At 43.7% G+C, this 16,404-nt stretch overlaps 2 protein-coding genes across 7 annotated transcripts in view; one reads left to right on the top strand and one right to left on the bottom strand.

Annotated features, from left to right (window-relative positions):
- Positions 1-400: 400 nt before the first annotated feature.
- Positions 401-11,989, top strand: GPX3 (glutathione peroxidase 3). Its single transcript, XM_074212593.1, has 5 exons — positions 401-565; positions 7,911-8,064; positions 8,887-9,004; positions 9,642-9,741; positions 11,056-11,989. Exons 1-5 carry the CDS (start codon positions 476-478, stop codon positions 11,287-11,289), a joined length of 696 nt encoding a protein of 231 aa, XP_074068694.1. The 5' UTR covers positions 401-475; the 3' UTR covers positions 11,290-11,989.
- Positions 11,990-12,168: 179 nt separating this feature from the next.
- Positions 12,169-16,404, bottom strand: part of TNIP1 (TNFAIP3 interacting protein 1) — a 70,584-nt gene continuing 66,348 nt past the window's right edge. For all 6 annotated transcript variants that reach the window (XM_074212589.1, XM_074212592.1, XM_074212587.1 and 3 more), the window contains 3 exons: positions 15,670-15,867; positions 14,317-14,404; positions 12,169-13,622 (listed from right to left, as the gene is read on the bottom strand). In XM_074212589.1, coding sequence (XP_074068690.1) covers positions 13,591-13,622; positions 14,317-14,404; positions 15,670-15,867 — 318 coding nt within the window. In that variant the 3' untranslated portion in view covers positions 12,169-13,590. The remainder of the gene's footprint in view (positions 13,623-14,316; positions 14,405-15,669; positions 15,868-16,404) is intronic.

Here is a 16,404-nt window from a genome sequence, read left to right as displayed (position 1 = left end):
ATCTCGACTTCGTCCTACGGTCTCGTCCTAGTGATGGGGAAGCTGAAGCTCAGAGACCGAGCCGGAGGAGCCGGATTTTGGTGATTCCGACAGTAGCTTCAATTCTTCTCTCCCAATGTCAAAGGGGTGAGCGGGGCGGGGGAGGATGGGGGCGCTGGGGCTGATGAGGTGCCAGAGCCCCTGGGGCTGGGTGACGGAGCCTGGCGCTGCGCTCTAGATTTCCCAACTCTTTCTTCTTTCCCCGTCTTGCCTGGGGCTGGAGGCGGGGGATTATGATAGCGATCTCTCTGGACACCCCTGTTTGTGTTCCATTGGTTGGGAAGCCGTGGTGCAGACTCTGATTGGCCCCCTCCTGCAGGTCGGGAAGGTGGGGGGGAGTTTCATAAAGCAGCCGAGCCCTCAAACTCGCCGAGCCGGGCTTGGGAGGCCGGACTTGCGACCCTTCTCAGTCCCGGGGTTCCCCTCCGCCGGAGCCATGGCCGGAGGAACCCTCCAGGTCTCCTGGCTTCTCCCACTCGTCTTGTCCGCCTTCGTCCAGCCCCTCCGGGGCCAGGAGAAGATGAAGGTAAGGAGGTCCCTGTCACCCCGACCCCGCTGGGTCCCCCCGCTTTGGTGGGCAGGGGCGGCCCGCTATCCACTTTTCTCTCTCCACCTCAGTTGGGGAGGGGGGTCTTTTCCCCATGCCCAGAACTGTACGGTGCGCCAGGGACTGAGGCTGTTTGGAATGGTGTAATGAAGTCTTTATCCTTCTGGGAGTGGTCCTTTCCCTATATTTTTTCTCTCCATCTCCCGCTTTCTTTTCCGCTCCCTATTTCTACCCACCCCCCCACTCCAGCACCCTCAGGTGTCTCTTCTTCAGGAGAGAGAGCAGGGAAGAAGGACGTGGCATCTAGAGATTTGTCCGTGATGGGGACTGGAAGAGACTGGTTCCCCCATCCGCTAAAGAGGGGATTAGGAACCCCTCCTCAGAGTATTAGTCTCAAGGCATAAAATAAGACACATAGGATTAAAAGAAAGTCAATGATAGAAAGTTCTAAAAATATTTTAAAATTAAAGGCATAGCCCTCAAGTCAACAGTTCTAAGAAAACGCCATAACCCTAAAGAGCCTGGCCACCAGGGTGGAGTATTCTAGGCTACTAACCCCTGAGAATGGAAGGAGGATTGCTTCATTTCACTGATAAGTCTAGGGAAAATGCCAGTTCCTAGTTAAAAAGATCTTAGGGGAGGGCATTTATGGTGTGATGGAAGGAAGCTGAACAGAGTTCTGGTGGTGTCTGGTACTGGAGCCCAACAAAGTCAAACAAACCAACCTAGGGTTTTGAACCGAGGTGGTTTGCCTCTAAATTCGGTATTTTTCCCCTTTGGCCACACACTCTCTTCCTTCAGTCCCTGATATTTTATGTTTTGTGTTCTCAGTTGTGGGTTCTATGACATGAGGCAGTATTATCCCAAGTCTGGCTCTGGATGAACTAGGTCCCACCCCCTTTTTTTCTGCAATCCTACAACCCCAGACTTGAGCAAACATGGCTAATAAGAAGCCTCAATGGAAAATGCTTATTTTTTTGTTTATTTTGAATTTTACAATTTTTCCCCCCAATCTTGCTTCCCTCCCCCCACCCCCCACAGAAAATACTTCTTATTAAGGCAGTTGCTGACCAAGAATGAGGTGGGCTGGTGGAAAAGGACTTGAACTAGGGTCTTGTGTTTATTCTCCTTCCTACAGAAGGCAGTATTTCCAGGCCCCAGTATTCACACCAGGATCACTCCTTTGAAAGCAATGAAATAGTCTGGGTTGAGCTTCAATAAGTGTAGGGGCTTGCTGTAAAGAGAAAATTATGGCATTTGGAGATGATAAGGATTGGGAGCCAGGGCTTGGAGCTGGAGGGAACCACTTGGGAATAAGGTTGATCAGGACTGCTTAGAAACATGAGACTGGAGGATGGAGTTCATGTAGCCAGATTTGGGACTGGAACTATGGACAATCATGAATGGCAATCTTTGGTTTGCCCAAAACAATCTCACCCATGGAACATGATAAGGGATTAGAGAATCATTTCCCAAAGCAGGAGGTTGAAGACTTGACCTAGTTTGAGGTCTGAGTTCTAAGCCAAGGTGGGAGAGCATCCTAACTTCACATCTCCAAGATGACCAAAGTGGAGCAATATGCTCCCTGATTAACTCACCAGCCTCTTTTTCCTTTAGTGTCTAGAAACCTCCCAGTCTGTCTACCTTTTCTCACTAGTACCAAAGCAGGGTGGTTGTGCGTATGAAGAAGTCCTATTCTCCTTCCTCCTATCCTCCATCCCATTCTCCTCAGTTCATCAGATATCTGAGGTCAACACCTCCTCCTAAAGGCAGGGACAGGTCATAGCAGAATTACAGGAGGGAAGTGGGGTGTGGCTTGGATTTTTCAGAGGATGAAAGCATATCTGTTAGCACCATGGAGCCAGTGGCTTCTGAGTGAAGTCTGGACTAAGCACTTTGGAAAAATCCAGGAATAGAATAAAAACATAGGGACCTAAGACCCTTAAAACCAGAATGTATAACCATAAGGAAGTCTACTCTGAGGGACTGTAGGAGTTGAACTCTACAATGGGATGTGGGATTGTCTGAGCAAAGACTTTTGGAGGAGATAGAATGTAAACTATCATGGTTGGAAGGGACCTTAAGAATTATCTACCTTCTTTATTTGGAAGAATTTAACAAGCATTAATTTTCTTTCCCTCCCTCCTGTGTTTCAAATGGGACAGGGAAAAAACCCCATAACAAACATGCCTTGTCAAGCAAAACTAATATCCTCAATTAAAAAGAGGGAAAATTGAGTCCCAGGATGGAGAGGGTACTCACTCCAGTTCCTATAGTCAGAGTCAGTACTTGAGCTGAGCCCAGTTCTCTTGATTCCTTCCTCATCCAGTGCTCTCCTCTATACCAGTAGGCTGGATATAAGCCAAAAAGATTGGATATTGGACTCTCTGAAACCTGAGTTTCCCAAGTTCCCTCAAAAGTTAGGGGACATGTCCTGCCAGAGAGATAATAGATTTAAAATGCAGGATAAGACATATTTTTGGACATAACCAATGTAGAAATTTATTTTGCTGGACTATACATATTAGTTATGAGAGTTTTCTTTTTCTTAATTGTTCAATTTAAAATGGGAGGGAGATATAATAAATACTTGCAAAAATAATTATTTTTTTTAAAGTTAAAGGTTACCATGAAATTTATCCACTATATGATATGGTAATCTTAAGTCTGACATCAGACATATGGTGAAGAACAATGTATTGCTCTGGTGCTAAGCTTAAAGAGAAACATATAGCTTCTTTGCAATCTGAATAACCCACTTCCTCTCTAAAAGGGAATAAGCATTGGAAGAAGTCAAAGCCAAGTCTTGGATAAGGTCTCCCTGTCCATCTGACACCTCTCCTCAAGACAACTTTGTACAAGCTCTTGCTACTGAGTTGAGGACCATAGTAATCTGAACATAGCCAATTTCTAGGTGATTTGAGTTGGAGATTAGTGCAAGCATGTATATGGTGGGCAAGAGAACTATGGGTAAATTGAGAGGACTGACATTTTAAAACATGTGTTTATATATTTTTAATTGTTCCTATTTGCTTCCGTATTGAAGTTGTGCCCTTGGAGGTTGCTGACTTGACCAACTCCCATTCTAGTTCTAGTTCTAAATGAATTCTATACTACAGTGATAGAATTTCTCTTTACCCAGGTCACAGACTTAACTCCTCATCCACCAAACACCATGGCCTCTGAGTTCAACCCCTTTAATTCTGCTCACATACACTTGACTCCACCTCAGCCACCTTCAAGGGTGGTCCTACCTGAAATATTCTAATCATTCCAAATTATGCCACTTTCATGATCTTGAATTCTGAAATTCCCCTGATAACAATCTTCTATCTTCCCAAACTCAACCTCTGCCTTACTCCTCCAAAACATTTCTCACCTTAATCATCTCCCCCTATTATCTCTCTCTCTCTCTCTCTCACACACACACACACAGACACACGTGTCAATAACACACAATCTCTCAGCCTTTGCTCTGGTCTCTCTGTTCCCTTAATCCTCTTGTGGACCAGTTCAACTATGCACTGTCCTCCACCCCTACTTAAAATTCTTTACCATACCCACACTCCCCATTCTCCCATCCCTTACCCCCACCCCAGTGCTGCTATTCATACCCTACCAGTTCATTCTGGGTCATTCCTACCATCTATTTTCTCAGTTACATTTAAACAATTTACTGCTGGATAATGATGGGGGAAATCATGCAAATGAATCAAGTGAATCCACCACAAACTCATGTTATTTAATATAAACCAGGCTCTTATTGCTATATGACCATCCTTTTATTTTCCCTAATCAACTCACATTCTCCAATTGGTGTTTCAAATGTTTTCCCCAAGCCCTCAACATCCCAACACCCCAGTCACTCAATAGATGATAGTACCAATTACTTTAAACTCTGCTGAATCTTTACCTATTCAGCCTCTGGTCTGGTCCCTAAGAAAGAAGTGTCTCTTTGTTTTGCCAAGGATAGATTTTCTACTTGTGCCCTCAATTCTCTCTCCCATTTCCAATGGAAGCTTGCCCCATTTTTGCAACATTTCCCTGATTCCTGGCTCCTCTGTGTCTTAGAAATATGTATAGGTCCACTCCCACCCACCACTCAATTCACAAAATCATTTGACTTTATTAACCCCTCAATCTATCTCACCCAGTATCTCTCCTTTTTTCAGTTTCAATCATAAGAATCTTCTTATTGTTTCAAGATCATCACTACCTACTTGCTCATCAACCACATAAAATTCTTATTGCTTACCACTCTACTAAAATTCCTCCTTCTCATCTGCTTAATTTTCATAGCTTTTTCTCAGTCCTCAATCCTCCTTTATGTTTCTGCAGTCACTTGGAATTATTGATAGCTCCTTCCCTCTCTTAACTTTCATAAAAACCACCCAATACTGGTCCTCCAAGCTATCGACCACCCCTTTCTTACTTTTTTGGCTATCTCCTCCCCACCAGCATAAATGTTTCTAAAGGATTTGTCCTTGACCCCATTGCTTTTTCTCTCCACACTCTGTCTCTTGGTGATCATGTGGGTTCAATGATCATTTCTAAGATTACTCCCAAATTTATACATCTAGGAAAGATCTTTCCTGAGGCCTTGTATTGCCAATTGCCTCATCCACCTTGCCTGCCATCTCCAACTTTCGAGATCATTGTTATCTCCAACTCAACATATCAAAACAAAATTCTAGATATCCCCCAAGGCCAGCCTCATGTTCAAATTTCCCCAATTCTGGGGAGATCAACATCAACCTAGGCAGTCAGGTTCCAGATCTCAGGAAAATTTTTCTTTTCAAGTGGCAAATTGCTATCAAAATACCTACACTAACTCTGTTGAATTCATTATTTCTCAACATAATAACCATCTTCCCTAAGAATAGCATTCTGGCTCCTGTCTCTCTATTCCCATATGCCATCATTACCCCTACTTAGCATCTACATCTGCCTCATTTCCACTTTTCAGAATCATTCCTATTTCTATTTTTTTAGGTTCAGCTCCGATGCTACCTCCTTTGTGAGGCCATACCCAATAACCACCTTCAAGGTCTTGGTGTTCTTCCTCCTCAAATTACTTCATACTCACCTTTCTGTGGCTGTGTTATATCCTCCTAGGAAAATGGAGAGCCACCAGTTTAAATTTTGACCTAGTACCTAGTTTAATGTCTCACACATAATAACATTCATAATAATGAATGTTTGTTGAATTTAACAGAGTACAAATTATGGCTCAGGTCATAGACTTAGCCCAATTAACCATTCTATAAATTCAAGCCACCAGTCTCATAAAGACAACAGTATACAATCAGTCTTAACTGCTGGAGACAATTCAAAGGTCTAATAAGTCTAAGGCTTCATCATGTGAGATAGTGAATGTCTGATCTGTCTCTGCAGTCATTTCAATGTCAATTAGAAAGTGCTTTCTTAGCATCATGACAGTAGACAGTTTAATCCTGATAATCCCTTAAGCAATAGATCATGGAGTCTGGGGAATAGAAGAAATCTTAAGAGATCATCTAGTCCTTTTTCTGTTGTATTTTTATCATTCAAATTAGTTTTCATTTCTCAGTTGAACAATTTTGAGAACAGCCCTGAGAGGAAAAACATTTTCTTTTGGACAATAATGAGTAGAGCCAAGAGAGGGAAATAAATTTGCCCAAAATCAAGCCTAAAAGAGAACATCATCTAACTGAATACCCTACTGTATGATCCCTGGCAAGTTGTTTAGTCTCTGAGCCTCAATTTGCTCATCTTTAAAATAAAGGGATTGGACTAGTGATCTCTATTTCCTTTAAATTCTGAGATTCTTTCTCCTGAACATTTTCACTACATTCATGCTCAAAATTAGGTCTTTGAGACTACAAAATAGAAGTTGGTCTGGAAGTCTGGAAAACTTGCCCTAGTCGTGGTGTGTGTGTGTGTGTGTGTGTGTGTCTGTAGAGCTAGTACCATAAAGCACCTTGCTGACTGATTTGGAGGATCAAAGTCAGTTTGCACAAGAACTCTTAGATTGAGGGTGTGGAGGAAGCATTCCAGTAAGAAATTGATTTTCCAGGCCAAGAAGGCTCTGGTGCAGCTGGGACATGAGAGTGGGACTGAACCTCTAGGCCCAAGAAACATACACTGCCTCAGAAAAAGTCAACAAAAAGAGAAAAAAGTCAACTCAAGCTTATGCCCATTTCCGTAACTGTGGGTCTATGGGGTGTATTATCACCATCCAGTTTACCAAGATTAACTCCCTTCACCTAAGCAATAAAACAGTTCAGTACAACAAATGTGTACCAAATGAGATAAAAATGAGGTTCCTTCTCTGGAGAACTCTGCTATCTAGCAAAAGTGGAGATGATACCAACCTAGACTTGGGTCTGCACATCTGGTTCCGTCCACATTGTCCTGTTGCAGAAGCTGACTTCAAAGTCAATGAATCCAACCCATATCTAAACCATTAATGTTCCTAAAGAACCCACTCTTGGTTTGTGGACATTCAGAAGGAAGTACTCAATGCTGAAGTCTTTATTTCATCGCTAGTCCTAATTATTATTTCTGTTCTCCTACAATTGGCCCCTTTGGAGTTTCACACAATTGTCTTAATTCTTTCCCATGACATCTGATGATGGTGAACAACTGTCCCCCTCCAAGTCTTCTCTTATTAAGAATGAGCATCCCAATTCATATAGTTTATCATCATATTCAGATCCCCAACACCTTTTCATCACCCTGTGAACACCCCAAGCTAGCTATACCTGAGACCAGACATGGTCTCTTATTGTGCTAGAGGGACTGAAGACTTGGTCAAAAGGGTTTTGGGTTAACACTTTCTTGGTAGGATATGGACAGTGATTCACCAAAGTGGGTGAGGCCTTAACCATGTCAGGAAGCTGCAGGCTGATAGAAGCCAGGCAGTAACCAGTTTTGAATAGAAGGTGGAGTTAGGTGAGGCCAGGGAGGAGCACCCAACCCCCTAGAGCAGATCTCCAAGATCAGTTACTCAGCAAATCTGTGTATGCTTCTTATATTTTATCCTCTATCCCCTTCTTCACTAGTAAAGTCCTTTTGAAAACCCCACCCTGTTTCTCAGGTGATTGCGTAGAAGGAAGGGGGCATCTGTACCTGGGCCAAGAGAATCTAGGCCAAATGGAGCTCCCTGGAGGTTGGGCATGGGCTTGGTAGCAAGAAAAGTATAGGAAAAAAAGGTGCCTTCCCCAGAACTCTAAGAAGCCAAAAATTATGATGCAAGACTTCACATCTGATGACATTTCCTCATTTGTTATCGAAATCAAGCTATTACTAAAAACCCCTATCCATCATTTCCCTTGTGTTTCAGACGGACTGCTACCCAGGGATTTCGGGTACCATCTATGATTATGGGGCCCTCACCCTCAATGGTGATGAATACATCCCTTTCAAGCAATATGCTGGCAAATACATCCTCTTTGTCAATGTTGCCACCTACTGAGGCCTGACAGCCCAGTACCTTGGTAAGTCTTGTTCCCAACTCCTTCAGGAGCTGCAGGCATATTCCAATTATGGATTTCTGGAGGGATGTAGATGGGGGTGGGAGTATTCTGCTATATATACCAATTCTACTTTCAGGGAGAATAGTGTTTATTTATGCCTGAGAGTAAGGAGTCTCTCTGAAGGTACCAGGAAACACTCAGAAAAATCCCAGCCCGATAGGAATCCTCCCTCCCTTTTGAGAATCAAATGAAACTAGAAGGGGCATTAAAACATAGTATGTTAGTACCTTAGAAGATAAATTGCTTTAAAAAAAAGAAAAAGGCCTTAAAAAGAGATTGAGTCCAACTACTGCATTATACAGAGGCCCAGAATTGACAATTTCAGTGGCATGGTAGTTATATATCATTTGGGAACTGAACCTATCTCCTAAATCCTTTGGAGTCTGCACTTCTTCCACTTTTACCCCAACATTTCTCTGGCACATACTCATTCACACTTCAAAAGCCCAGAAGCAATGGCTGAACCAAAGGGTGGTTCTCAGACCTGAGGCTAGCCCCTCCCCCCCAGTTTCATCTCCACCATAAGTTTATACCACCAAAAATCCAGACCTTTCTGCTGTTCTGACACTTTCAGGTGTGTCAAACTTCATGATATGTTCCATGAAGGACATTAGGGCAGGGACTCTTCTACCCATTTGACAGTCAATGAAACTGTGGTTCAGACTTGAAATGATTTCACCAGGTTACACAGCAAAGTTAGTGGTAGAACCAGGGCTAGAACATGGGTCACCTGCCTGGATATTAAGCCCCCTTCTCTCCTCCTCCACTTTTATTCTGGGTCAGAACTGAATGCACTACAGGAAGATATGAAGTCCCATGGCTTTGTTATCCTGGGATTCCCCTGCAACCAATTTGGAAAACAAGAACCAGGACAGAACTCGGAAATCCTCCCTGCCCTCAAGTGAGTTGGGCCTGATGGGTGAACGGGGGAGGTGTTCTCTAGGATCTGGGCCCCCAAGATGAGCAGCCCTGAATGATGTTAACAAGACCAGCTATGTTCAAGATCCTCCCTTACCATGGAAAGCCAGGAAGGGTGGGGAGACACAGTCAGGGCACCATGGTAAGCACTGGCTAGGACTCCTGAAGGAAGACAGGAAGAAGAAAGATGGGGGAAGAAAGGGTGGGTATAATGGAAAGGGCACTGGAGCTACCACACCAATGTTCCTAGCTTTGTTACACTTGTGAGCTCAGGTAAATTGTTCCACCTACCTGGTCTGTTTCTTTTGTAAAATAAGGAACTTTTTTCAGCTTGTGTACAATCCTATGAAAATTCATTTCAAACCTAAAGCCCTTATTAAGTGTGTCTATGAATTTACTCAGAAAAAAGAACCTTCTGATTGGGATTTAACCCTTATAATACATTTAAAATAATTTTAGCTCAAGGAGCTACTCCAAAGAAACCTCTCCAGCCCATTTACAACTCTGGGCTGCTCTGCCTTGCCTTGGCTTCCCTGCCTTCCTCATGGTCTAAGCCCTGGTTGGCTTTCCTTGCTTGATTTTGCTCCAGACTCATCTGGCTACATTCTTGTTCCCTATAGGTATGTACGTCCAGGTGGAGGCTTTGTGCCCAATTTCCAGCTATTTGAGAAAGGAGATGTGAACGGAGAGAAAGAACAGAAGTTTTACACATTCCTGAAGGTGAGTTGAGCAACTTCTCAATCACTCTGGTAGGGAGAATTGCTTGAGGTTTGAGGTAGACTCCCCTTCTTACCTGAGTAGACCCCTAGTAAGGGTTAAGGGGTAACACTATTGGAGGGTGGAGTATCAAAGTTAAAGGATAGAGGTATCCAAGGGTGGCTGGGTAGAGAGATAGATAGATGGACTAACCAACCTCTCACTCCAGGAACAGCAGCTTGGGTAATCCTACTCAGGGAAGTCAAGTGTTTAAGTGGCATCAGTATTACACCCAGAGTCAGAAATGAGAGACAGCATGTCATCTTGGCATCACCTTACCTGCTGGCTGGAAGGGGGAAATGGGGATGGAACACTGTAGGACTGGTACCTGGACATGTGAGCAGGGAATGAGACAGCAGTCTGAATTTCTGAGGCCTTGGTGGTCTGGGATGTATTCAGACTGGTTTGGATAGGGAGGAGCCAAGAAGCTTACTATCTGCAGTATGTATGTATGTGCACACAAACACACACACACACAATGAGAGAAAAACACACCCAGACACATCTGTTAAGGTTCAATGCCAGAATGAGAATCTTGAGTTTCCAGAGACAGAGAACCATTTCCTATCCTAAGAGTCTAGGATCAGTTCTGAGTCTGGAAGACACCCCATGCAAGCAAAGGATGGGCAAGAATCACCTTCCTATTCTTGACCTCATTTCTTTCTTAAGAGAGGACAGAGACAAGAACTGTGGTTTCAGTGATATAAAGAACTACTGGGTAAGGGAAGATCCCTTTCACCAGTGGAAATCAACATATTCTCTGAGTCTCAATAAAATTGCCTTCAGCCCGTTCTTTACCCATTACCCCATACTACATCTTGCTAAAACTTGTTACTTACCTTATAAAACTGTTTTGAGAAAAGGGCTTCACAGACCATCAAAGCCTCCTTTCCACCAGCACCAGTGAGCAATGACAGTATCTCCACTATACTAGAGGGAAGGTCCTGAATTAACTGTCTTGCTCTTGGAAACCTTGAAAGTCTTTTGAACATCAATGCTGGTCAAGACTATCTGGTCTGACTCTATCATGTTCCAAACTGGGAAACTGATGATTTCCTAATATCCTTCCCAGTTTGATGCTAAAAATTTCCAAGTCTGTAGGGTTCCCAAAGGGCCATTTGTTAACAGGCTGGATAATAGTAACATGCTCAGTGTTACAGTGTGTGGCAGGACCTGGTATTTCAAGTATTAAACAGGACTTTGGGGGGAGTGTGGGAAGAGACAGGCCTGGGAATGTCTAATTCTAAAATGTGTTCATTATATCTCTGTACCCTGCAGAATTCCTGCCCTCCCCCCTCTGAACTCATGGGGACACCCAGCCGCCTCTTCTGGGAACCCATGAAGATCCATGACATCCGTTGGAATTTTGAGAAGTTCCTGGTGGGGCCAGACGGCATCCCCATCATGCGCTGGTACCATCGGGCCACAGTCAGCACAGTCAAGGCAGACATCATGGACTACCTGCGGAAGCACAGTGCCCAAGAAAGGGCAGCTGAAGAATTGCAGAAGTAACCTGTCCTCAGGATGTAGAAAAGGGACACTGTTCAGGGAAGGAATTGCCCCAGCCCACAGCCTTCCCCAGACTCTACTATCTGAGACTCTGCTCCACAAGATGCTGCTATTCAGAGAATACTGTTCCAACATGAATGTTTTCCCATCCCAATCCACAGAGGAAAATCTGTTACTAAAATCAGGTTACTAAACCTCTTAAGAGCTGTTCCTTGGGAGAACCTGGTCCTGCAGTTTCTCATGACTCCCCAATGAACCCCTCTGCCTTAGCTCATCTGAAGTAAGCGGCCCTGGAAGTCCAGTGACCCAATGAAAAGAAGTCAGGCCCACCTTCCTCCCTCAGCCCCGAATAAAGGAGTGCCTTCTCTACCTTCTCTGAACAGCCCTTTGCCCCACCCCAGTTAACCCTGGTGAGTTGCCTAAAGGGCTTTGCCAGGGCAAAAGACTGGTGTGAAAGAAGAGTGAGAGTGTCCTAAACAGAAAGGATAGCATCTCTATGATGGTGGGATCCAAAGTCTCTCCAGGGCGGATCCCAACGGAACCTGCAAAAGGTGTCATGACCCTTAGTGCATTCAGGCTGTGGCACCTAGGCAGGGATGCTGCCCCCTCTAGGGGGACACTCCCCCCTCTCCTTTCACTCTAGCCCCCCCCCCCCATATTAGAGTCACACCTAAAGATGACAAATAAAAACCTTTCTGCAGCAGCTGGGACTTCCATGGTTCTTCCATTTAGGAGATTTAGGGGGAATGAATTGCACTATGTTGGATCCATCAAAACACAAAATGTCTCATGAGTCCTATCAGATCATTTTAGAGAAAAGTGAGAACCCCAAAGTGGGTTTAAGGTTTGGCGGCCTTAAGGTCACACAATAGCACTGGAAAATTCATTTGACAACTCTTTATTCAAGACCTAGTATATACAAAGTCCTGGGGAGGAGAAAAATAAGATATGACAAACAATAGTCCCTGACCTCAAAGGGGTCAGATTAGTGGTAGATTACCCAGTGGGTCTGAGGGGAGCACACAGCTAGCTCTTCAGCCTCAAACAAGTAGTGCGTCATAACTCTGAGTGATGAAAATCATAACTAAATATACTGCCTCAGCAAGAGACCAAGGGCTTATCTTTTCATTTTCAAACTTCAGACTTCTACAATCTGAGATCCTGAGGTGCTTCACTAGCTTCACTTCCACATTCTATATCTGGAGGGGAACTTTCCCAGAGAAGGAAAAGCTATCAAAGTGTGTGGCTATGGGGTGGGTGGCTGGGTCTTAGATAGTGGGAAACTGGCTGGCTCTCTAAGTCCCTAGTTTAATGGGAAAGCTCACCCCCCAGGCTTATTCTTGGAAGGGAAGGAGAAAGGAGAGATGGAACCAGGGAGAAGAGCCTAAGTGACAAAAGTGAACAGGCTAAAGGATAACTTAGGAAATCAGAGAGCACAGAGTGCCATACTCAAAGTCCTCCATGAGGTAAGAAAAAGGGTGTGAGGAAAAACTTCAGCTCTGTTTCCTGTCTCAGAATTGTCCCAACAGTTGACTTCATTCTCCAGTCCATGCCACCATGGTTCTCTCCTTTTACTTGTTTTCCTTTCTAAGCCACACACCCAAGTCCATTTCAAACTTTGGGAAATATTGAGGAAAAGACCATGAATCCAAACACTCTTCCACACCAGTGAGGCACAGGAGACGCTGCCAAGTATCTAGTGACTGGAGGAAAAAGACCAGGGGCTGGGAGAGAAGTTAAGGCTCAAAAATGAGGCTAGAACCAGAAACCAGAAACATTAACATCTTGCCAACTCTTTTCTCCTAAAACAAAAAAAGCACTCTCTACAGCATCTGTTCTAGAGGAGATGCTGGGAAGTAACTTAGGAGTCTGAAAACAAAGATCTATACCTTTACCAACACATATTACTCTGACCCAAGACAGGATGTGCCTTTTGGGGAAAAAGAGTCAGAGAAGGGAAAAATACAGTCAATAGCTCCTGACACGAGGGTTCTGGAAGATTCTGACCAAGTGTGGAGTGTCAGAGCCAGGTAACTCCAATCTCCTTTTCTCCGAAATCTAGACCCCAGCTCCAGTCTTATCCCACCTTTCCTATTTCTAGATGGGAAATAAAAATCTTCGACAGGTACAGCCACTGGAAAATAAAGAACTTCTAATAAGCAGAAAATCCAGTGGTCTGAGGGGTCCTGGTGGGGGAGAGGTGAAGAGAAAGGACAGACACAAGGCCCAGTCCCCACCCTGTGCTCCTACTGCCCCATCAATTTTGTTTCAATAGCAGCTCTGGTCATATGGTTAGATTGGCCTCTAGTTCTTTGGTAATCCATGATCAGTCGGTTCTGAAAGATGAAGGTAGTCGGGTTACACAGGAATGATCACAATGGGTCCCCTCATTTCTTCCCCATTATCTACATTGCTAGAAATCATGGCCTTCCAAGTCACATGACAAGGAGGGCCCCCTTCTCCCTCCATCTTATCACCTGAAAACCCAACAGTCCTTGTGCCTACTTCTTGAGCAGTATTTGTACCTAAGAAGAAAAAGAAGGCAAAAAGGGGCACTCTTGAGTCTCACTTCCCAGTTACTGTCTACCCTCTCCCATTCAGGTTGGAGTCACCTGAAACATCTGACCCACCATGCCAAGTCAATGAATGTAAGCACTTCAGTACCTATGGTTGAGGTAAACATCACTTAAGTGAAACTCCTGGTCAGTAAACTCTTGAAAACAGGGACTATATCTTAGTTTAGACTTTTTCCTCTTCCCAGCTCTAGGCTCTACATATAGTTGTTTTTTGGTGTATGTTTTTTTTTTTTAATAATTGTTGAACTGAGGGGAAGCTAGGTGGAGCAGTGGATAGAGCACTGGCCCTGGAGTCAGGAGTATCTGAGTTCAAATTCAGCCTCAGACACTTAATAATTACCTAGCTGTGTGGCCTTAGGCAAGACACTTAACCCCATTGCCTTGCAAAAAAAAAATAATAATTGTTGAACTGTACCAAATTAAAGGTTGATGCTTACAAGCAGAGAGTCCTTACCAGGCACTGGAGACTGGAGCAGGGCAGCAGCGAGCTGGGCGCTCCGGGTCCTCATCCCACCGCATGGGGAGCGCCAAGCATATTCCGGCTGAAATATTATTTATGCTTATCATTCAAGCACTAACTAACCCACAAACATTTTAAGCAGAAAAATATCCATTGAGAGACTATTAAATGTGCCCAGCATTTTCCTAGGTTCTGTGGGGAATCCTAAAGAAGTGTGAAACATGGTCTCTAACCTTTAAGACCTCATATTCAGACTGGGGAGAGAAGATGTGTTCATACATACATGAAACAACTTAAATAAGGGGATAGAGAGTTGAAGACGAAATAAAGCTATCAAAGTTTTCAAAGAAGAGAGATGAATCTTGAGCTGGACATTCAAAGAGGTAGGCTGAGTTTAGAGAAGTGGAAAGAGAAAAAGAAGAACCTTCTGGAGAAAAGGAAAAAGACTTGGAGATGGGCCTGAGTCCTATATTTTCAAGTTCAAAAGGGAGCCCAGGGCTGTGATGGAGGATGTTTTCTTAGAGGAATAAGAGATAAGATCAGACAGTAAGATCTGATTGTAGAAGGGCTTGAAGCCAGACAGGATTTTAACTTGATGAAGTAGATTAACAGGAAACCATTATTAATAATAATTAACATTTGGACAATGCTTTAAGATTTAAAAAAATGCTTTTACAATCCCAATCCTGTGAGGTGAGCAAATGTAAGGATTATCCTCGCTGAAAAGCTGATGAAACCAAGTCTCAGAAAAGCAGAGATTTGCCAACAAAGATCATACAACCCAACAGATTTCATTTCTTGAACTCAAAACTCCAGGTCTCTTGATGCCAAGACCAGTGTTCTTTCTACTAGAACATGTTGCCTTTATAATGCATATGAAATAGATTTAAGGAATATCTACTGATCAGATACATATTGGTTTGGAAGGGAAAAGTCTGAAAAAATGTGGGAGATAATCTTAGAGGTCACTGCTGTAAACCAACCTTGAGGACCTGGGAGAAGACAGGAAAATATTTGAATGAAACTGAAGAGGAAATAACAGAAGGAAAAGTCTCAAAATATGCTAATATTTCTAGACAGAAATGGGAGATTTTTTTTTTTTGGACTTTGCTAAATCAAGTCTTGCTATTTTCTCAAACTTTCTCCTTCAGTCTTTTCTTGATGAATCCCAAGATTCTGAAATGACATGAGGGCTAAAATCATCAGGATTATAGATACAGAACCTGGAAGGGACCTTGGAGATCTACTCCTCTAGGCTAAGTCCAAGTAGACCAACCAGGTAGACATAGAGAGTAGAAAATCTGAGGGGAGAACTGGATTAAGCTAATGCCAAGGGAAGCAACTTACTATATGGAAGAGGCGGGAATTGGGGACAGGAGGTGGAGGCTCTGTAATCACTGGTGGTGGTGGTGGTGGTGGTGGTGGTGGGTATCGGATTTCTGACCAATCCTGGTGCAGGAGTGGGGGTATGGGTTGGTATGCATAGGGATAGGCCCCACAGATATGCTCCTGAAGGGGGTCCATGTGGTATCTCTCTCCTGAGGCCTACAAAGAAGGGTAAAACACAAGTTCAGGATTCCGATAATCCAGGTCACCTCAATCTACCAAGCAGCACCTAAGCACTTAGAATCATAAGAACCCTGGGGAACACATTCCTTTATTGATGTCATAAATTCAGAAAACTAGAAGGGATCCTAGTGACCTTTGCTCAAGGTCACAGTCAGTGGGAGAAATGGGCCTGAAATGTGACTTTTCAGACTTCAGCATTCCATCCACTGTACAATGTGGCCTATACCCAAAAGAAAAAAGATTTGCAACCAAAATAGGAAAATATCAAAATAAAAACTCAATGGGCTATAAGAGTCTAACTTTCATCTGAAAACTACCCCTGGTTCCTTAATGTTTGTCCTTCATTCTCAAAGAAGATCACAACATCAAGGAGGTGATGCCATGACAAGCATGTGATTTGGATTTGAGTGAGAGGGTGCTGTGCTAAGTCAATTACCTCACTTTCTCCACCAGAGTCATCTGAGTTCAATGACCAGATATGAATCAGGATGACTGGAGATGGCTCTGGATGTG

Source organism: Macrotis lagotis, chromosome 1 (assembly GCF_037893015.1).
Source record: "Macrotis lagotis isolate mMagLag1 chromosome 1, bilby.v1.9.chrom.fasta, whole genome shotgun sequence".
Lineage (NCBI taxonomy): Eukaryota > Metazoa > Chordata > Mammalia > Peramelemorphia > Peramelidae > Macrotis > Macrotis lagotis.
This window is presented reverse-complemented; position numbering and strand designations above follow the sequence as displayed.